We start from the raw sequence: 22,953 nt of genomic DNA, 5'->3' as shown, positions 1-22,953 counted from the left end.
ATGGCCAGCTTGCTCACCTCCCCTCAGGTCCACCCACTGCTACAGGGAACCCTGGGCTTCTCCTTCCCAGGAGTCAGTATCCCTGGCCTGGGGGACCTCCTGCTGAAGGTCAGGCCCTCGCCCACACCGGGGTTTGAGTTCATCAATATGTTCTGAGAGGAACTGTTTGGCTTCAAGTTGGATTTTGGGGCGGGCAGCGGCTCAAAGTGTCCTGGACTGACTGCTCTGTGTACCGGTTCAGAATATCTGAGTGTGACATTGAGTCAGGATCTCCTATGATGTGTGTGTGTGTGTGTGTGTGTGTGTGTGTGTGTGTGTGTGTGTGTGTGTGTGTGTGTGTGTGTGTGTGTGTGTGTGTGTGTGTGTGTGTGTACGTGTGTGTAAGTTAGTGTGATTATTTATGAATGTGTTTCCAGTAATATTTAATAATCCTTATATGTTACTTGTTTTTACAACATGATCTCCTCCCCTTTCTCTTTGCTTATTTGAGCTCTTCTTGCCATAATATGTACTTGGTCTCTTACCAAACAGGGCTATCTTCTGTATACCACCACTACCTTGTCACAACACAAATTATTGGCTCAAACACATTATGAAGGAAAGAAATTCCACAAATGATCTTTTAACAAGCCACACCTGTTAATTGAAATGCATTCCAGGTGACTACCTCATGAAGCTGGTTGAAAGAATACCAAGAGTGTGCAAAGCTGTCATCAAGGCAGAATAATCTAAAACCCAAAATATAATTTGATTTATTTAACACTTTTTTGGTTACTACATGAATCCAAATGTTATTTAATAGATTTGATGTGTTCACTATTATTCTAGAGTGTAGTAAATAATAGAAATAAAGAAAACCCCTTGAATGAGTAGGTGTGTTCTAAAGTTTGACTGGTGCTACAAGTAAAGAACAACTTAGTGTTAAGTGTTACTCATAACCACAGCTCATAATGGTTGCTGCCCACTACAGTACCTGTGCTCCAGAGTGGTGCAGCAGTCTAAGGCCCTGCATATCAGTGCTAGAGGTGTCACTACAGACCCTGGCTCGATTCCGGGCTGCATCACAACCGGCCGTGATTGGGAGGCCCGTAGGGCGACGCACAATTGGCCCAGCGTCGTCCGTGTTAGGGTTTGGCTGGGGTGGTCTGTGATTGTAAATAAGAAATTGGTCTTAAACGACTTGTTAAATGAATAGAAATTGAAGTACTCTACATTGCACTAGAAACCATTTGGCTTCTTGAACAGTGTGTGTCTTAATTAACTGCTCTAGTAGGTGATGTAAGCATGAGAAGACTGACCATCACTGGTCAAGTGTTTGAAAAAATGTGGTTGGTTTATTTGTGATCTGTAATTAATAAAATGCAATGAATATAAAAAACAAGGTATCGAACAAATGTGGATTGACAGGCCAAGCAATCATTGACAAGACACCAATATATCTGAAAATGTTTATTATATTATACTATTATAATACATACTATGATGAATTACAATAGCAATTGAACACATGCACTTCAATGTTATATCAATTCATATAGGAATAAAGCTTTGCTCCAACAACATGGAAGTGGTTCCACTCTGTAGGCTACTGCTAATCACATCATTTAGCAGGTCATATTAGATTTTAACACTCTAGATTTGAAAACCTCTCATAACATTGGAATATCTAAAGTGACCCTGTTACATGTTACTAGTTACAATGTTACCAATGATTACCTGCTAAATTGTTGGTCATCTCTGTCAGAGTAGTCCTACCTAACTGTATGATAAACCATATAACTGAAGATTACAATGTTTTTTCCCATCAATCATTTCTTAATAACGTACATCATTGGATGTCTTCTCCATAAGGTGTTTCTTGGTGTTCTTCTCCGGCCTGAACAGAATAATAAAGCATTTAGGAACAAATAATAGAAAGAACAACCCAAAGCTAGAGGTGATGATGGCAAAGATCTCCACAGCTACAGTGAACTTCCCAGGAGAGCTGACATAAGCTGGGATAAAGGTGATCCAGACTGCACAGAATATGAGCATGCTGAAGGTGATGAATTTGGCCTCATTGAAGTTATCAGGCAGCTTCCGAGCCAGAAAAGCCAGCACAAAGCACAAGAGAGACAGGAGTCCTATATAGCCCAACACAGCCCAGAATGCCCCTACAGAGCCTAAGTCACACTCGAGAAGGACCTTTTCCTTGTAGGTGGTGAGGTTTTTAATGGGGAAGGGAGGGGACAAGACCAACCACAGAGTGCATATCAAAGCCTGGACAAACGTGAAGGACACTACAGTCAATCTCTGCTGTGGAGGACCAAACCATTTCATGACATTACTGGCTGGAAGCGTAGCCCTGAAGGCCATCAACACCACTATTGTTTTCCCCAGAACACAAGAGATGCAGAGGACGAAGGTGATCCCAAACGCTGTGTGGCGCAGCATACAGGACCATTCAGAAGGCCGGCCAATGAAGGTAAGAGAACACAGAAAACACAGAGTCAAGGAGAAGAGCAGCAGGAAGCTCAGCTCAGAGTTGTTTGCCCTGACGATGGGCGAAGTTCGGTGGCGGTAGAAGACGGTTGCCGTGGCGATGGCCAGACAAGCCCCACCCACAGAGCAGGCGGTCAGGATGATTCCGAGGACCTCGTGGAAGGACAGGAACTCCACAGGCTTAAGGATACAGCGGTCTCTCTCAGCGTTGGGCCAGTACTCCTCGGGACAGATCAGACAGTCTGATGAATCTGACCAGGACAAAACAACAGACATCAAATGTTAATAATAAAAGATTCAGGTTTTATTTATTTACAAATACATGTCCCACAATGCTGCACTTCGTCAGTTTACAATAAAGAATTTTGAATTCATGTGCAGCTTACATGAGATAATAAGAATAGGAACATGATTGACAGACACTACCTTTGTAATGCTGGTAATATGAATCAACAACTACTTAGTTAACCGTGATAGAAATTACTACACATTTTATGCCAACTATTCCTATAGTCCTACCTGTGTTATTACTGATCTCTCCCTCTGCACATTGGATACAGTCATAACAGCATACAGGCTTTCCTTTCTGTACAGCCTTACGAGTGCCTGGGGGACAGCTCTCACTGCACACTGACACAGGTACTTGTGTACTGTTCTTTACCCAGGTGATTTCCCTCTCCATGTCAAACCTCTGGTCAGGAGGCAGGGACGCATCATAGCGCCCCACTGTCACAAACTCCATCTTACCACTCTCCCCTATCTGCCAGTTGACCAGCTCATATGTGGGCACTGGGTCCCCGTTTGCATCGAAAGACACCTGGTACCCATTACGAGAGAAGTTCACCCTCCTCAATCTCTCCAGGACCTGGGGTTTGGAAGGGCAAGGGAGAGAGTGAGGGGACGAGAGAGAAGGAGAGCGGGGAAGAGAGATGGAGGTAAGGGAAGAGAGATGGAGAGATAGATGGAGAGAGGGGAAGAGAGACAGAGAGAAACTGAACTTTCATTATTTGTCGTATATTTCTCAAAGGTTTTACTTCAAAACCAGCCGTAATATCCTTCATACATGTAGTCTAAATAAACATATCTATCAGGACATTATACTATCGACTTGTCATTCACCTGTGTTGGCTTCACATGGAGGTTTTTGTCACAGTTCACAGTGGAGTTTTCTCTCTCTTCACAAACAATGCTGTGGATGGCGTGTGCTATGGCGTAAACAGCTTTATACACCATGTTAGTGACACGCAGCTGAGATGTATCTGTGTAGGGGGTCTGTAGCTGCTGTATATCCTCACTGCCATCACACACCTTCTCCTCAACACCAACACCTGTAGAGGTCCATACAGACAGACAGACAGACAGACAGACAGACAGACAGACAGACAGACAGACAGACAGACAGACAGACAGACAGACAGACAGACAGACAGACAGACAGACAGACAGACAGACAGACAGACAGACAGACAGACAGACAGACAGACAGACAGACAGAAAGATAGATAGATATAGATAGCTGCTGTATATCCTCACTGCCATCACACACCTTCTCTTCAACCCCAACACCTGTAGAGGAGGTCCCTACAGACAGACAGAAAGACAGACAGACGGACAGACGGACAGACGGACGGACAGATGGATGGATGATATATATATAGATAGATACCTTTCCCCAGCCGACAGCCAAAGGCTCCCTCCCAGAACTCAGTGAGCAGGGGAGAGTTGGACACCTTCTGTGGGGAGAGGTCCAGGAGGAAGTTCCTGAGGCCGGGGATGATAGAGCGTTGGATGCCAAATCCGATGGCCCCGGCACAAAGGCCGAAGCGCAGCATATCTGGGTCAGTGACCCAGGTCTCGCTCCCGATCCACTGGCGGGGCGGAGAGGGCAGGCTTTCCAACTCCCTCAGCAGGATCCTCATGTCCCCAGTGGCTGCAAATGCAACCACCACCCGGGCTGTGGAGCTGGGGAACATGATTATATCATATGCTTAATATGCTGGTCATGTTTGTCATTCATTGGAATGTCTCAGTGAAGTGAACATAAACAATAGTATTAATAAACACTTTTGACATGCTTAATATATGCAAAACATGTTAGTCTCACAGATCAGCTTTGGGAAAAGAGAGAAATTAACAACAATAGTATTTTTATAAACATAGTTTTGCATTTGTGTGAATGAAAAGTTCACAAGTAATCATGGATCACCTGCGGATCACGTCGGCCACCCGTTGCACTCTGCTGAGTGGGTTGGTACGGTAGAAGGCTTCAGAATACTCCACACAGATGCCTTCCTCTTGTGCTGCCTGTAGGAAAGCCGCCATCCCGTTATTACCGTAGTCAGAGTCGGAACGGACTGCCCCAATCCAGGTCCAGCCGAAGTGCCTGATGAGGCGGGCCAGAGCGGCAGCCTGGAACTGGTCACTGGGGATGGTTCTGAAGAAGGTTGGATACTGTTTCTTATCACTCAGACAAGCACAGGTGGAAAAGTGGCTCACCTAGGTAAAAACAGACAGTCGTAAACATGAGAAAGAACATCATGTCGGCCTAACAACTCTAATGTATTGTCTACTTCCTGCTTTTTTTTATTTAGCTATGTATTATGATGTTAGGGAGACATTAATAATAAGCCGATTTATTGTTTTTCATTTTACAAGAATGAAAAGGATACATATTTCTACACAAGACATTGGTCATTCTATTAATATATAAAATAGTTTTATAAGACATAAAGGTGCTGTGAAATACATGAGTAAAAGGTGTGAAACTAATCCCTGGTCTCCCATAACAACCTAGCTGATGAAAGATAGTCCTCAGATCATGTTGAAATGCAACCAGACATGTTCCAGACTCATATTCCTCAGTCTATGTTAAAATGCCTATAGAAGTTCTCCAGACTTTCTCCACATAATTTCACACGTAAATATTTATTCCTAAAAGATAGGAGAATGCAGTTGGAATACAGGAAGTTAAAAGAAAATGTATTTCCTGAAAGAGAGGAGAATATATGATTTATTTCTACAGGAGTTTACCTGAGGAATGCCGAAAGGGCCGATGATGCGCAACATGCTGATGGTAGGCGTGGAGCCAGACTCCCCCACGATTGCTGTCACTGTAGCCGACCCCGAACACTGTTCTCCGGTATCAAACATGGGATCCAGGCCGTTAGCCAGTTGGAAGGCCAATTTCACAGCCATGGGGACCGAGGAGCAGGAGTCGTGCACTTGATAACCAAGTGTGACACCCGGTAGAAGGTCTGAACTGTTGTTTATCTCCTCAACTGCGAAGACCATGGCGCGCGAGAAGCGCAACTCACGGGAATCCAAACTGTAAATAGAAGATAGGTGAGTGATCACCTCTTGACTATATGGTAAACTAGCTGGTAGAATATATGGTTATACGAGGGCAAACATCTTAATATCTAATCTTATTTTCCTACATGCCTACACTTTTGTTATCGGTAATTGAGGACATTGTAGGATAGCCTGCATTTGAAAATGTGACCCTTTGTAAAAGTAGGCTTTACCTACTCTCTCAGATACAAACAAACTTTTTATCTGTCTTAAAAACAATGTTAATCTGTCTTTAAACGCTTTTTTATCTGTCTTTAAAACACTTAATATGTCTTTAAAACATTGTATACCAGTCTGTAAACACACTGCTTATCTGTCTTTAAAACACTTTTTATGTCTTTAAAACACTGTTAATCTATCTTTAAAACATTGTTTATCTGTTTGTAAACACACTGTTAATCTGTCTTTAAAACACTGTTCCTCTGTCTTTAAAACACAATTTATCTGCCTCCCCACACAGCCACAGTCCTGTCCCCTGCTCCCTCTTGTGCTCACTGACCTCCCTGTGCACTGCAGGGGCTCAGGCATGCTGGTGTAGCTGTGATCCACAGTTTGCATGTAGTAGTGCATGGAGAAAACACCCCCGATGACAAAGTCCCCGTCCTGGGAGAACGCCGGAGGACGAGGGGTGCCTTGGAGCCTGCATCTGACAGACTCCAGCCCAGAGGTAGAGGCAGAGGCAGAGGCAGAGGCAGAGACAGAGGCAGAGGCAGACGAGAGCAAGGCGAGCCCACCAGCCACCACAGCTAGATGTAGTAGAACCAGACTACCAGCCAGACTTGGATCCAGAGCAGGAGCCGGAGAGAGCCTCATTCCCCTGATGTGTAGAAGGTATGGGGTAGCACAGCGCCACACAGACCCACATAGGTTAGGTTACCTCTCTACTCTGGGTTAAATACCCACCGTACCTCTGTGGGGATTACTCTGGGGGCCACACTGGGGGTATGGCCATGCCAAGGAGGGAGGGACCAGAGGCTCACCCAGTCTGGTCCTGCTTCTTTCAGCTATAGAGGGAAAATGCAGCAGCATCAGAACTACGTTGACTGTATTGGTTTAGATAGACATAAACATACAGTAAACACACAATAACCATCTGGCTCTCTTATATTTCCTCTACAGTCTTGTCCTCTTGGCACGCTGGCTCTAAAGGAAGCTTGTTCTCAAGTGTCTGTCCTTTAATATCTGAGAGACATAAGAAAGATCAGAACGTATTATTACATTGTTTTTATTTTAACATGTGCTTAACCCCTTGTCCCCATACTATACAGTCGTGCCCAAAAGTTTAGAGAATATTCTCCAGAATCTTATGAAGAGTGATCAGATGAATTGCAATTAATTGTAAAGTCCCTCTTTGCCATGCAAATGAACTGAATCCCCCAAAACATTTCCACTGCATTTCAGCCCTGCCACAAAAGGACCAGATGACATCATGTCAGTGATTCTCTCGTTAACACAGGTGTGAGTGTTGACGAGGACAAGGCTGGAGATCACTCAGTCATGCTGATTGAGTTCGAATAACAGACTGGAAGCTTCAAAAGGACGGTGGTGCTTGGAATCATTGTTCTTCCTCTGTTAACGATGGTTACCTGCAGGGAAACACATGCTGTCATCATTGCTTTGCACAAAAAGGGCTTCACAGACCAGGATATTGCTGCCAGTAAGAGCGCACCTAAATCAACCATTTATCGGATCATCAAGAACTTCAAGGAGAGCGGTTCAATTGTTGTGAAGAAGGCTTCAGGGCGCCCAAGAAAGTCCAGCAAGCGCCAAGACCATCTCCTAAAGTTGATTCAGCTGCGGGATTGGGGCACCACCAGTACAGAGCTTGCTCAGGAATGGCAGCAGGCAGGTGTGAGTGCATCTACACGCACAGTGAGGCGAGAACTTTTGGAGGGTGGACTGGTGTCAAGAAGGGCAGCAAAGAAGCCACTTCTCTCCAGGAAAAACATCAGGGACAGACTGATAGTCGGCAAAAGGTACAGGGATTGGACTGCTGAGGACTGGGATAAAGTATTTTTCTCTGATGAATCCCCTTTCCGATTGTTTGGTGCATCCGGAAAAAAACTTGTCCGGACAAGACAAGGTGAGCGCTACCATCAGTCCTGTGTCATGCCATCAGTAAAGCATCCTGAGACCCTTCATGTGTGGGGTTGCTTCTCAGCCAAGGGAGTGGGCTCACTCACAATTTTGCCTAAGAAAACAGCCATGAATAAAGAAGGTACCAACACATCATCCGAGAGCAACTTATCCCAACCATCCATAAACAGTTTGGTGATGAACAATGCCTTTCCAGCATGATGGAGCACCTTGCCATTAGGCAAAAGTGATAACTAAGTGGCTCGGGGAACAAAACATCGATATTTTGGGTCCATGGCCAGGAAACTCCCCAGACCTTAATTAATCCCATTGAGAACTTGTGGTCAATCCTCAAGAGGCGGGTTTTCAAACAAAAACCCGCAAATTCTGACAAACTCCAAGCACTGATTATGCAAGAATGGGCTGCCAACAGTCAAATTGTGGCCCAAAGTTAATTGACAGCATGCCAGGGCTGATTGCAGAGGTCTTGAAAAAGAAGGGTCACCGCTACAAATTTTGACTCTTTGCATCAACTTTATGTAATTGTCAATAAAAGCCTTTGACACTTATGAAATGCTGTAATTATACTTCAGTATTCCATAGTAACATCTGACAAAAATATCTAAAGACACTGAAGCAGCAAACTTTGTGGAAATTAATATTTTTGTCATTCTCAAAACTTTTGGCCACGACTGTACATACTTCCATCATTTTTTATAACTGGTACCGGGGACATTCAGAAGAGTAATGTAATGCCTGTGGGCTTCCTCGAGCAAAACAACCGACTAGTCTCACATTTGTTAGTGTGTAGCCCAAACGGTTTGGACGCTACAAAACAGAAGTTGGCAGATCGGCTGTACTGAATTCAGACGAGTCCCAAGAGCGTGTGGAGGTCATAGAGCAAATCAGAGAATACCATCGTGTTCGTGAGAGTCTCATCTTTCAATAGAGTTTGTAGGCAAACCGTTTGGATGGTACATACGATTTTGTGAGAAGACGAATTTTCGGGATGTCTCATGGTCTGACAAACATCGCTTTAGCTCTGTCACCTTTCACCACAAATGCGGAAGTGTGAGATCTGCGGATTTGGTGGATGGAGACGCATCCAACGCAAAAAAATATTGCTATCTTAAACTAACAGATTTTTATGGGGATTTTTTTACTATGCTATTTGAATTTCTGTGGGTCTGCGGAAATCGACTCTAGGGGATTTTAAAGCCATTAATAGAATTTTAATGCTCAGTGGTGCTCAAATTAAGCAGTTTGTTACCATATATAGTCAGTCAACATAATTGCTGTGGTATTGCAATTGATTTTTCTGGATGATTATGTGAGTTTCATTTGTTCATGATTATTCTGTGCTCTAATTTCGATATTTCTATTGAGGGTTTCATATTTTTGTTTCCCAAGTGTACCAATTACAGTAATTAGAGTCGCAACAATAACTCCAGATTAATAAAGATACATTTCCTTTTTTCATCTTCCATGCAGAAAGATTCTACTCAACGGTTGTTGAGGTGGAAGATACAATTGTTAAACAAAGTTTCCAACATAATACTTACACTGACTTTACAAAACATTAGGAACACCTTCGAAATATATTGAATTGCACCCCCCCCCCCCCTTTAGCCCTCAATTCATTGGGGGATGAACTGTACAAGTTGTCAAAAGTGTTCCAGAGGGTTTCTGACCCATGATGACACTGAAATATCACTTACCCTCTGAATGGCACACACACCTAAAGCCACTTCAATTTGCTTTCCACCCCAATAGGTCCACTGATGATGCAATCACCATCACACTGCACACTGCCCTATCCCATCTGGACTAGAGGAATACCTATGTAAGAATGCTGTTCATTGACTACAGCTCAGCATTTAACACCATAGTACCTTCCAAACTCGTCACTAAGCTCAAGACCCTGGGTCTCGACCCCACCCTGTGCAACTGCGTCCTGGACTTTCTGACGGGCCGCCCCCAGGTGGTGAAGGTAGGAAACAACATCTCCACCCGGCTGATCCTCAACACTGGGGCCCCACAAGGGTGCATTCTCAGCCCTCTTCTGTACTCCCTGTTCACCCATGACTGCATGGCCATGCACGCTTCCAACTCAATCATCAAGATTGCAGACAACACTACAGTGGTAGGCCTAGTTATCAACAACGATGAGACAGCCTACAGGGAAGAGGTGAGGGCCCTCGGAGTGTGGTGTCAGGAAAATAACCTCTTAATCAAGGTAAAAAAAACAAAGGAGATGATCGTGGACTTCAGGAAACAGCAGAGGGAGCACCCCCCATCCACATTGACGGGACAGTAGTGGAGATGGCGGAAAATGTTATGTTCCTAGGCGTACATATCACGGACAAACTGAAATGGTCCACCCACACAGACAGCGTGGTGAAGAAGGCGCAACAGTGCCTCTTCAACCTCAGGAGGCTGAAGAAATTTGGCTTGTCATCTAAAACACTCACAAACTTTTACAGATGCACAATTGAGAGCATCCTGTCAGGCTGTATCACCGCTTGGTACGGCAATTGCACCACCCTCAACCGCAAGGCTCTCCAGAGGGTAGTGCGGTCTGCACAACGTATCATTGGGGGCAAACTACCTGCCCTCCATGACACTTACAGCACCCGATGTCACAGGAAGGCCAAAAAGATCATCAACGACAACAACCACCCGAGCCACTGCCTGTTCACACTGCTATCGTCCAGAAGGCGAGGTCAGTACAGATGCATCAAAGCTGGGACCGAGAGGCTGAAAACAGCTTCTATCTCAAAGCCATCAGACTGTTAATTAGAGAGGCTGCTGCCAACAAACAGACTCAGATCTCTGGCCACTTAAATAAACTGACTTAATAAAGGTATCACTAGTCACTTTAAATACCGCCACTTTAATAATGTTTATATATCCTACATTACTCATCTCAGATGTATACACTGTATTCTATACCATCTACTGCATCTTGCCTGTGCCACAGGGCCATCGCTCATACATATATTTATATGTACATATTCTTATTCATCCCTTTACATTTGTGTGTATAAGGTAGTTGTTGTGAAAATGTTAGATTACTAGTTAGATTTTACTGCATAGTCGGAACTAGAAGCACAAGCATTTCGCTACACTTGCATTTACATCTGCTAACCATGTGTTTGTGACCAATACAATTTGATTTGATTTGATTTGATTTGACATACACAATCCATGTCCCAATTTTCTCAAGGCTTAAAACTCCTCCCCTTCATCTACACTGATTGAACTGGATTTAACAAGTGACATAATTAACGGATCATATCTTTCACCCTGATTCACCTGGTTAGTCTATCATGGAAAAAACATGCATTCTTAATGTGTTTTATACTCAGTGTATATTTTAGCCTATATGGGATATACTATACATGTTTTGTAACACAAAAGCATACAGTGCCTTCAGAAAGTATTCATACTACTTGACTTATTCCACATTGAGTTTTTTGTTACAACCTGAATGAAAACGTTTTTTTCTCACCCATCTACACACAAATCCCCACAATGAAAAAGTAAAAACATGTTTTCAGACATTTTAGCAAATTTATTGAAATTGAAATACAGACATCACCCGAGTGAAAACTTTCTGAAGGTACTGCATACGCTTTTGTGTTACATAAAATGTATAGTACGTCTCAAATAGTGTACAATAAACACTGTTTATACAAAACATTATGAATCACCTTTGGCAGCGATTACAGCTGTGAGTCTTTCTGGGTAAGTCTCTAAAATCTTTACACAACAGGATTGTATAATATTTTCCTATAAACATTTAAAAAAAATCTTCATGCTCTGTCAAGTCGGATGTTGATTATTGCTAGACAGCCATTTTCAAGTCTTGCCATAGCTTTTTAAAAGCTATGGCAAGGGATGGATAAAATGTGTGACACCAATAAAGCCTACCCCTGCTGTAAGGGAAATACTGTGTTGAGCCAGCGTGCCAAGAGGACGAGACTGTAGGGAAAATAGTCATGAAATCTGTGTAGCCTACTAAGCTCAGCAAAAAAGAAACGTCCCTTTTTCAGGACCCTGTATTTCAAAGATAATTGGTAAAATTCCAAATAACTTCACAGATCTTCATTGTAAAGGGTTTAAACACTGTTTCCCATGCTAGTTCAATGAACCATAAATATTTAATCAACATGCACTTGTGGAACGGTCGTTAAGACACGAACAGCTTGCAGTTATGAAAACTTAGGACACTAAAGAGGCCTTTCTTCTGACTCTGAAAAACACCAAAAGAAAGATGCCCAGGGTCCCTTCTCATCTGCGTGAACGTGCCTTGGGCATGCTGCAAGGAGGCATGAGGACTGCAGATGTGGCCAGGGAAATAAATTGCAATATTCGTACTGAGACGCCTAAGACAGAGCTACAGAGAGACAGGACGAACAGCTGATTGTCCTCACAGTGGCAGACCACGTGTAACAACACCTGCACAGGTCGGCACATCCGAACATCACACCTGCGGGACAGGTACAGGATGGCCCTACCTCTGAGGAAGCACAGTTCCCGCTCAGCCCAGTCAAAACTGTTCGCTGCTCTGGCACCCCAATGGTGGAACAAGCTCCCTCACGATGCCAGGACAGCGGAGTCAATCACCACCTTCCGAGACACCTGAAACCCCACCTCTTTAAGGAATACCTGGGATAGGATAAAGTAATCCTTCTAACCCCCCCCCTTAAAAGATTTAGATGCACTATTGTAAAGTGGTTGTTCCACTGGATATCATAAGGTGAATGCACCAATTTGTAAGTCGCTCTGGATAAGAGCGTCTGCTAAATGACTTAAATGTAAATGTAAATGTAAAATATAAAAAACTATCGGCATATATCGAATCTTCCATTCCTCTCAAAATGTTTAGAAAAAGCTGTTGCGCAGGAACTCACTGCCTTCCTGAAGACAAACAATGTATACGAAACGCTTCAGTCTGGTTTTAGACCCCACCACAGCACTGAGACTGCACTTGTGAATGTGGTAAATGTCATTTTAATGGTGTCAGACCGAGACTCTGCATCTGTCCTCGTGCTCCTAGATCTTAGTGCTGCTTTGATACCATCGATCACCACATACTTTTGGAGAGATTGGAAACCCAAATTGGTCTACACGGACAAGTTCTGGCCTGGTTTAGATCTTATCTGTCGGAAAGATATCAGTTTGTCTCTGTGAATGGTTTGTCCTCTGACAAATCAACTGTAAATTTCGGTGTTCCTCAAGGTTCCGTTTTAGGACCACTATTGTTTTCACTATATATTTTACCTCTTGGGGATGTCATTTGAAAACATAATGTTACATTTCACTGCTATGCGGATGACACACAGCTGTACATTTCAATGAAACATGGTGAAGCCCCAAAATTGCCCTCGCTAGAAACCTGTGTTTCAGACATAAGGAAGTGGATGGCTGCAAACTTTCTACTTTTAAACTCGGACAAAACAGAGATGCTTGTTCTAGGTCCCAAGAAACAAAGAGATCTTCTGTTGAATCTGACAATTAATCTTGATGGTTGTACAGTCGTCTCAAATAAAACTGTGAAGGACCACGGCGTTACTCTGGACCGTGATCTCTCTTTTGAAGAACATATCAAGACTGTTTCAAGGACAGCTTTTTTCCATCTACGTAACATTGCAAAAATCAGAAACTTTCTGTCCAAAAATGATGCATAAAAATTAACCCATGCTTTTGTTACTTCTAGGTTGGACTACTGCAATGCTCTACTTCCGGCTACCCTGATAAAGCACTAAATAAACTTCAGTTAGTGCTAAATACGGCTGCAACAATCCTGACTAGAACCAAAAAATGTGATCATATTTCTCCAGTGCTAGCCTCCCTACACTGGCTTCCTGTTAAGGCAAAGGCTGATTTCAAGGTTTTACTGCTAACCTACAAAGCATTACATGTGCTTGCTCCTACCTATCTTTAAGATTTGGTCCTGCAGTACATACCTACACGTACGCTATGGTCACAAAATGCAGGCCTCCTAATTGTCCCTAGATTTCTAAGCAAACAGCTGGAGGCAGGGATTTCTCCTATAGAGCTCCATTTTTATGGAATGGTCTGCCTACCCATGTGAGAGATGCAGAATCGGTCTCAACCTTTAAGTCTTTACTGAAGACTCATCTCTTCAGTAGGTCCTATGATTGAGTTCAGTCTGGCCCGGGAGTGTGAAGGTGAACGGAAAGGCTCTGGAGCAACGAACCGCCCTTGCAGTCTCTGCCTGGCCGGTTCCCCTTTCTCCACTAGGATTCTCTGCCTCTAACCCTATTATAGGGGCAGAGTCACTGGCTTATTGGTGTTCTTCCATGCCGTCCCTAGGAGGGGTGCGTCACTTGAGTGGGTTGAGTCACTTTGTGGGCTATACTCGACCTTGTCTCAGGACGGTAAGTTGGTGGTTGAAGATATCCCTCTAGTGGTGTGGGGGCTGTGCTTTGGCAAAGTGGGTGGGGTTATATCCTGCATCTTTGGCCCTGTCCGGGGGTATCCTCGGATGGGGCCACAGTGTCTCCTGACCCCTCCTGTCTCAGCCTCCAGTATTTATGCTGCAGTAGTTTATGTGTCAGGGGGCTAGGGTCAGTATGTTCTATCTGGAGTATTTCTCCTGTCTTATCCGGTGTCCTGTGTGAATTTAAGAATGCTCTCTCTAATTCTCTCTTTCTCTCTTTCTTTCTCTCTCTCTGAGGACCTGAGCCCTAGGACCTTGCCTCAGGACTACCTGGCATGATGACTCCTTGCTGTCTCCAGTCCACCTGGCCGTGCTGCTGCTCTAGTTTCAACTGTTCTGCCTGTGGCTATGGAACCCTGACCTGTTCACCGGACGTACAACCTGTCCCAGACCTGCTGTTTTCAACTCTCTAGAGACAGCAGGAGCGGTAGAGATACTCTCAATGATCGGCTTTGAAAAGCCAACTGACATTTACTCTTGAGGTGCTGACTTATTGCACCCTCGACAACTACTGTGATTATTATTATTTGACAATGCTGGTCATTTATGAACATTTGAACATAGGAATTCAGGGAACTCAGTGAGGAACGCTGTATATGGCCCAGGAGGCCTGTAAACAGTAGCTATAAAAATTGATTGAGTAGGCTGCATAGATTTCATGACTAGACGCTCAAAAGACTAAAACGTCGTTGTTGTTTTTTTTGTAAATTGAAATTTGCTATCGTAAATGTTAGCAACACATCCGCCTTTGCGGGATGCACGGGGGATATGGTCACTAGTGTAACTAGGAGGTGAGGCCTCATTTAACACAGTAAATTCATCAGGCTTAAGCCATGTTTCAGTCAGGCCAATCACATCAAGATTATGATCAGTGATTAGTTCATTGACTGTAACTGCCTTTGAAGTGAGTGATCTAACATTAAGTAGCCCTATTTTGAGATGTGAGGTATCACGATCTCTTTCAATAATGGCAGGAATGGAGGAGGTCTTTATTCTAGTGAGATTGCTAAGGCGAACACTGCCATGTTTAGTTTTGCCCAACCTAGGTCGAGGCACAGATACGGTCTCAATGGGGAAAGCTGAGCTGACTATACTGACTGTGCTAGTGGTAGACTCCACTAAGCTGGCAGACTGGCTAACAGCCTGCTGCCTGGCCTGCACCCTATTTCTTTGTGGAGCTAGGGGAGTTAGAGCCCTGTCTATGTTCGTAGATAAGATGCGAGCACCCCTCCAGCTAGGATGGGAGTCCGTCACTCCTCAACAGGCCAGGCTTGGTCCTGTTTGTGGGTGAGTCCGAGAAAGAAGGCCAATTATCTACAAATACTATATTTTGGGAGGGGCAGAAAACAGTTTTTAAACAGCGATTGAGTTGTGAGACTCTGCTGTAGAGCTCATCACTCCCCCTAACTGGGAGGGGGCCAGAGACAATTACTCGATGCCGACACATCTTTCTATCTGATTTACACGCTGAAGCTATGTTGCGCTTGGTGACCTCTGACTGTTTCATCCTAACATCGTTGGTGCCGACGTGGATAACAATATTATCTCTATACTCTCTAAACTCACCAGTTTTAGCTTTACCCAGCACCATCTTCAGATTAGACTTAACATTGGTAGCCCTGCCCCCTGGACATGGACCTGCTGATTTCAACTCTCTCACTCCACCACACCTGCTGTCTCTAACATTTGAACATCTTAGCCATGTACTGTTATAATCTCCACCTGGCAAAGTCAGAAGAGGACTGGCCTCCCCTCAGAGCATGGTTCCTCTCCAGGTTTCTTTCTAGATTCCTGTGTAGAGCCAGCATGCCTAGAGGACTAGACTGCAGTGGAAATAAAAGAGAGCCAAATGGTTATCGTGTGTCTACTGTATGTTTATGTCTATATAAACCATTACAGTCAACTTAGGGCTTACACTGGTGCATGCAGTCTCTATAGCTGAAAGAAGCAGGACCTGACTGAGTGAGCAGAGCAGCCTCTAACCCCTCCCTCCCTGGCATGGCCATACCCACAGTGTGGCCCCCAGAGGAATCTCCAAAGAGGTACGGTGGGTATTTAAACCAGAGTAGAGAGGTAACCTGACCTATGTGGGTCTGTGTGGCGCTGTGCTACCCCATACCTTCTACATATCAGGGGAATGAGGCTCTCTCCGGCTCCTGCTCTGGATCCAAGTCTGGCTGGTAGTCTGGTTCTACTACATCTAGCTGTGGTGGCTGGTGGGCTTGCCTTGCTCTCATCTGCCTCTGCCTCTGGGCTGGAGTCTGTCAGATGCAGGCTCCAAGGCACCCCTCATCCTCCGGCGTTCTCCCAGGACGGAGACTTTGTCATCGGGGGAGTTTTCTCCTTCCACTACTACATGCGCACTGTGGATCACAGCTACACCAGCCTGCCTGAGCCCCTGCAGTGCACAGGGAGGTCAGTGAACGCAAGAGGGAACAGGGGACAGGACTGTGGCTGTGTGGGTAGACAGATAAATTGTGTTTTAAAGACAGAGAAACAGTGTGTTTAAAGATCGGTAAGCAGTGTGTTTAAAGACAGAGAGACAGTGTTAATGACAGAGAAACAATGTGTTTAAAGACAGATAAACATTGTTTTTAAAGACGATAAACAGTGTGTTTAAAGACAGAAAAGCAGTGTTATAAAGAGACAAACAGTGTTTTAAAGACAGATAAACAGTGTTTTATAGAATGACAAACAGTGTTTTAAAGAGACAAACAGTGTTTTAAAGACAGATAAACAGTGTTTTAAAGACAGGTAAACATTGTTTTAAAGACAGATGAATAGTGTGTTTAAAGACAGACAAACAGTGTTTTAAAGAATGACAAACAGTGTTTTAAAGACAGATAAAGTGTTTTTAAGACAGATAAAAAGTGTGTTTGTGTCTGAGAGAGTAGGTAAAGCCTACTGTTACAAAGGATCACATTTTCAAATGTAGGCTATCCTACAATGTCCTCAATTACAGACAACAAAAGTGTAGGCATATAGACGGTATGGAAAATAATACTAGATATTAGCCTGTTTGCCATGGTAACATTCTATAGGCTAGTTTATGATTCATCAGGAGGTGCTCACTGACCCATTTCTAATTACAGCATGGATACCCGTGAGTTGCGCTTCTCGCGCGCCATGATCTTCGCAGTTGAGGAGATAAACAACAGTTCATACCTTCTACCGGGTGTCACGCTTGGTTATCAATTGTACGACTCCTGCTCCTCGGTCCCTTTCGCTGTGAAAGTGGCCTTCCAGCTGGCTAACGGCCTGGACCCCATGTTTGATACCGGAGAAGAGTGCTCGGGGTCGGCTACAGTGACAGCTATCGTTGGCGAGTCTGCCTCCACGCCTACCATCAGCATGTTGCGCATCACCGGCCCTTTAGGCATTCCTCAGGTAAACTCCTGTGGAAAGAAATCATTCAGCTTCTTTTAATTTACTGTATTCCTAGTGTATATTCTCCTCTCTTTCAGGGATGAGTTCAACTTTTAATTAACTGTATTCCAGCTGTATTCTCCTCTCTTTCAGGAATGTACATTTTTGTGTTAAATTATGTGAAGAAAGGCATTTGAACATAGACTGAGGACTATGAGTCTGGAGAACTTCTATAGGCATTTGAACATAGACTGAGGTCTATATTTCGTAGGCTAGGTTGTTAAGGGAGACCAGGGATTGGTGTCACACTTTTGTGTACCCTTTTCATTCTGGCCTAATGAAAAACAAGGAATTGGCTTAGTTTTATTAATTTCTCCCTAACATCAAACTACATAGCTAAATAAAAAAAGCAGGACGTAGCCAATACATTAGAGTTGTTAAACCGACATGATGTTCTTTTTAATGTTTTCGACTGTCTGTTTTTACCTAGGTGAGCCACTCTTCCACCTGTGCGTGTCTGAGTGATAAGAAACAGTATCCAACCTTCTTCAGAACCATCCCCAGTGACCAGTTCCAGGCTGCCGCTCTGGCCCACCTCGTCAGGCACTTCGGCTGGACCTGGATTGGGGCGGTCCGTTCTGACTCTGACTACGGTAATAACGGGATGGCGGCTTTTCTAAAGGCAGCACAAGAGGAAGGCATCTGTGTGGAGTATTCTGAAGCCTTCTACCGTACCAACCCACTCAGCAGAGTTCAACGGGTGGCCGACGTGATCCGCAGGTGATCCATGATTACTTGTGAACTTTTCATTCACACAAATGCAAAACTATATTTATAAAAATTCTATTGTTATTAATTTCTCTCTTTTCCCAAAGTTGATCTGTGAGACCAACAGGATTTGCATATCTTAAGCTTGTCAAAAGTGTTGATTAATACTAATGTTCATGTTCACTTCACTGAGACAGTCCAATGAATGACAAACATGACCAACATATTAAGCATATGATATAATCATGTTCCCCAGCTCCACAGCCAGGGTGGTGGTTGCATTTGTTGCCATTGGGGACATGAGGATCCTGCTGAGGGAGTTGGAAAGCCTGCCCTCTCCGCCCCGCCAGTGGATCGGGAGCGAGTCCTGGGTCACTGACCCAGATATGCTGCGCTTCGGCCTGTGTGCCGGGGCCATCGGAATTGGCATCCAACGGTCTGTCATCCCCGGCCTCAGGAACTTCCTCCTGGACCTCTCAACACAGAAGGTGTCCAACTCTCCCATTCTCACTGAGTTCTGGGAGGGAGCCTTTGGCTGTAGGCTGGGGACAGGTATCTATCTATCTATCTATCATCTATCTATCTATCTATCTATCTATCTATCTATCTATCTATCTATCTATCATCCATCCATCTGTCCGTCCGGTTGTCCGTCTGTCCGTCAGTCTGTCTTTTTCTCTGTCTGTAGGGACCTCCTCTACAGGTGTTGGGGTTGAAGAGTAGGTGTGTGATGGCAGTGAGGATATACAGCAGCTATCTATATCTATCTTTCTGTCTCTCTCTCTCTGTCCGTCTGTCTGTCTGTCTGTCTGTCTGTCTGTCTGTCTGTCTGTCTGTCTGTCTGTCTGTCTGTCTGTCTGTCTGTCTGTCTGTCTGTCTGTCTGTCTGTCTGTCTGTCTGTCTGTCTGTCTGTCTGTCTGTCTGTCTGTCTGTCTGTCTGTCTGTCTGTTGGTCTCTCTCTCTCTCTGTCTGTCTGTATGGACCTCTACAGGTGTTGGGGTTGACGAGAAGGTGTGTGATGGCAGTGAGGATTTACAGCAGCTACAGACCCCCTACACAGATACATCTCAGCTGCGTATCACTAACATGGTGTATAAAGCTGTTTACGCCATAGCACACGCCATCCACAGCATTGTTTGTGAAAAGAGAGAAAACTCCACTGTGAACTGTGACAAAAACCTTAATGTGAAGTCAACACAGGTAAATGACAAGTTTGTAGTATAATGTCCTGATAAATATGTTTATTTAGACGACATGTATGAAGGCCTATGAGTTCTCATTATACTTTACATCTTGTTCTGAAGTAACACATCTGATAAATGTGAGTTGAATTAATGTTCTGTTTCTCTCTCTCCATCTTTCTTCCTCTATCTCACCATCTCTCATCTATCTCTTCCCTTATCTCCATCTCTCTTCACCTCTCTCCTTCTCTCTCATCCCCTCTCTCTCTCCCTTGCCCTTCCAACCCCCAGGTCCTGGAGAGATTGAGGAGGGTGAACTTCTCTCGTAACGGGTACCAGGTGTCTTTCGATGCCAACGGGGACCCAGTGGCCACCTATGAGCTGGTCAACTGGCAGATACGGGAGAGTGGGAAGATGGAGTATGTGACAGTGGGGCGCTATGATGCGTCCCTGCCTCCTGATCAGAGGCTTGACATCGAGAGTGAAATCACCTGGTTAAAGAACAGTACACAAGTACCTGTGTCAGTGTGCAGTGAGAGCTGTCCCCCAGGCACTCGTAAGGCTGTACAGAGAGGAAAGCCTGTATGCTGTTATGACTGTATCCAATGTGCAGAGGGAGAAATCAGTAATAAAACAGGTAGGACTATAGGAATAGTTGGCATAAAATGTGTAGTAATTTCTATCACGGTTTACTAAATAGTGGTTTATTCATACCAACAGCACTACAAAGGTAGTGTCTGTCAATCATGTTCCTGTTCTTAATATCTCATGTAAGCTGCACATTAATTCAACATTCTTTATTGTAAACTGACAAAGTGCAGCATTAGGGACATGTATTTGTATTTAAACAAAACCTGAATCTATTATTAGTAACATTTGATGTATGTTGTTTTGTCCTGGTCAGATTCTTCAGACTGTATGATCTGTCCCGAGGAGTACTGGCCCAACGCTGAGAGAGACCGCTGTATCCTTAAGCCTGTGGAGTTCCTGTCCTTCCACGAGGTCCTCGGAATCATCCTGACCGCCTGCTCTGTGGGCGGGGCTTGTCTGGCCATCGCCACGGCAACTGTCTTCTACCGCCACCGAACTTCGCCCATCGTCAGGGCCAACAACTCTGAGCTGAGCTTCCTGCTGCTCTTCTCCTTGGCTCTGTGTTTTCTGTGTTCTCTTACTTTCATTGGCCGGCCCTCTGAATGGTCCTGTATGCTGCGTCACACAGCTTTTGGGATCACCTTCGTCCTCTGCATCTCTTGTGTTCTGGGGAAAACAATAGTGGTGTTGATGGCCTTCAGGGCTACACTTCCAGGCAGTAATGTCATGAAATGGTTTGGCCCTCCACAGCAGAGAATGACTGTAGTGTCCTTCACGTTTGTCCAGGCTTTGATATGCACTCTGTGGTTGGTCCTGTCCCCTCCCTTCCCCATTAAAAACCTTACTACCTACAAGGAAAAGATCATTCTAGAGTGTAATGTGGGTTCAGCTATTGGTTTCTGGTCTGTGTTGGGCTATATAGGACTGCTGGCTCTCTTGTGCTTTGCGCTGGCTTTTCTGGCTAGGAAGCTGCCTGATAACTTCAATGAGGCCGAATTCATCACCTTCAGCATGCTCATATTCTGTGCAGTCTGGATCACCTTTATCCCAGCTTATGTCAGCTCTCCTGGGAAGTTCACAGTAGCTGTGGAGATCTTTGCCATCATCACCTCTAGCTTTGGGTTGTTCTTTCTATTATTTGTTCCTAAATGCTTTATTATTCTGTTCAGGCCGGAGAAGAACACCAAGAAACACCTTATGGAGAAGACATCCAATGATATACGTTATTAAGAAATTATTGAGGGGAAAAAACATTGTAACGTTCAGTTATATGGTTTATTATACAGTTCAGTAGGACTACTCTGACAGAGATGACCAACAATTTAGCAGCTAATCATTGGTAACATTGTAACTAGAAACATGACGCAGGTTCACTTTAGATATTCCAATGTTATGAGAGATTGTTTAAATCTAGAGTGTTTAAATCTAATGACCTGCTAAATGATGTGATTAGCAGTAGCCTACAGAGTGGAACCACTTCCATGTTGTTTGGAGAAAAGCTTTATTCCTATATGAATTGATATAACATTGAAGTGCATGTGTTCAATTGATAATGTAATTCATCATATTATGTATTATAATAATATAATAAACATTTTCATACACATTTGAAGTAGGAAGTTTACATTCACTTAGGTTTGAGTAATTAAAACTTGTTTTTCAACCACTCCACACATTTCTTGTTAAAAAATTATAGTTTTGGCAAGTCTGTTAGGGCTTATACCTTGTGCATGACGCAAGTAATTTTTCCAACAATTGTTTACAGTTGTTTCACTTATATTTCAGTTGTTTCACTTTTGTTTCACACTTCCAGTGGGTGAGAAGTTTACATACACTAAGTTGACTGTGCTTGTTAAATAGCATGGAAAATTCCAGATAAAAATGTCATGTCTTTAGAAGAATCTGATAGGCTAAATGACATAATCTGAGTCAATTGGAGGGGTACCTGTGGATGTATTTCAAGGCCTACCTTCAAACTCAGTGACCCTCTGCTTGACATCATGGTAAAATCAAATGAAATCAGCCAAAACCTCAGAAAAAATATTGCAGACCTCCACAGTCTGATTCATCCTTGGGAGTGTATTAAGCCTGTGTGTAGCTGGTGTAGAGGAGTCAGGCGCAGGACAGCAGATATGAGTAATAAACATAATTTACTCAAAGAATCAATAATACAAAGCAGTAATCTAGCCCACAATAACGGACCGTATTACATACAAACAATCACTCACAAACAAACATGGGGGAACAGAGGGTTAAATAATGAACAAGTAATTGGGGGAATGAAACCAGGTGTGTAACACAAGGACAAAACAAATGGAAAATGAAAAGTGGATTGGCGATGGCTTGAAGGCCGGTGATGTCAACTGCCGAACGCCGCCCGAACAAGGAGAATGACCAACTTCAGCGGAAGTCATGACAGTACCCCCTAATTGACGCGCGGCTCCAGCAGCGCGCCGACACCGGGGACGACCCTGAGAACGAGGCGCAGGGCGATCCGGATGGAGACGGTGGAACTCACGCAGCAACGAAGGGTACAAGACGTCCTCCGCCGGCACCCAGCATCTCTCCTCCAGACCGTACCCCTCCCACTCCACGAGGTACTGAAGGCCCCTCGCCCGACCCCTCGAGTCCAGGATGGCTCGAACAGCATACGCCGGGGCCCCCTCAATG

The 22,953-nt window shown here is 44.2% G+C and overlaps 1 protein-coding gene across 1 annotated transcript; it reads right to left on the bottom strand.

Moving 5' to 3' along the window:
• Positions 1-1,515: 1,515 nt before the first annotated feature.
• On the bottom strand, positions 1,516-22,282 carry LOC115206641 (extracellular calcium-sensing receptor-like). The gene is made up of 9 exons (XM_029773812.1): positions 22,253-22,282; positions 20,770-20,949; positions 6,332-6,435; positions 5,512-5,806; positions 4,688-4,977; positions 4,165-4,443; positions 3,601-3,823; positions 3,001-3,346; positions 1,516-2,732 (listed from the first exon to the last, which is right to left on the bottom strand). The coding sequence occupies exons 1-9, from the start codon at positions 22,280-22,282 to the stop codon at positions 1,816-1,818; spliced, it is 2,664 nt and encodes an 887-aa protein (XP_029629672.1). The 3' UTR covers positions 1,516-1,815.
• Between the last annotated feature and the right edge of the window lie 671 nt (positions 22,283-22,953).

The sequence above is a fragment of the Salmo trutta genome, chromosome 13 (assembly GCF_901001165.1).
Source record: "Salmo trutta chromosome 13, fSalTru1.1, whole genome shotgun sequence".
Lineage (NCBI taxonomy): Eukaryota > Metazoa > Chordata > Actinopteri > Salmoniformes > Salmonidae > Salmo > Salmo trutta.
Note: the sequence above shows the minus strand (reverse complement) of the source record. Positions and strands in the feature narration are given on the sequence as shown.

Bases quoted from the DNA above. Each gene is read 5' to 3' on its own strand.
- LOC115206641 (XM_029773812.1), bottom strand. From the start codon at position 22,282: ATGTCAAGCAGAGGGTCACTGAGTTTGAAG. The intron at 20,950-22,252 runs GTAGGCCTTGAA...TGTTTTCCCCAG, and splicing joins GAGGGTCACTGAGTTTGAAG to AACACAAGAGATGCAGAGGA. The intron at 3,824-4,164 runs CTGTCGGCTGGG...CTGTCTGTCTGT, and splicing joins TTCTGGGAGGGAGCCTTTGG to ATGGACCTCTACAGGTGTTG.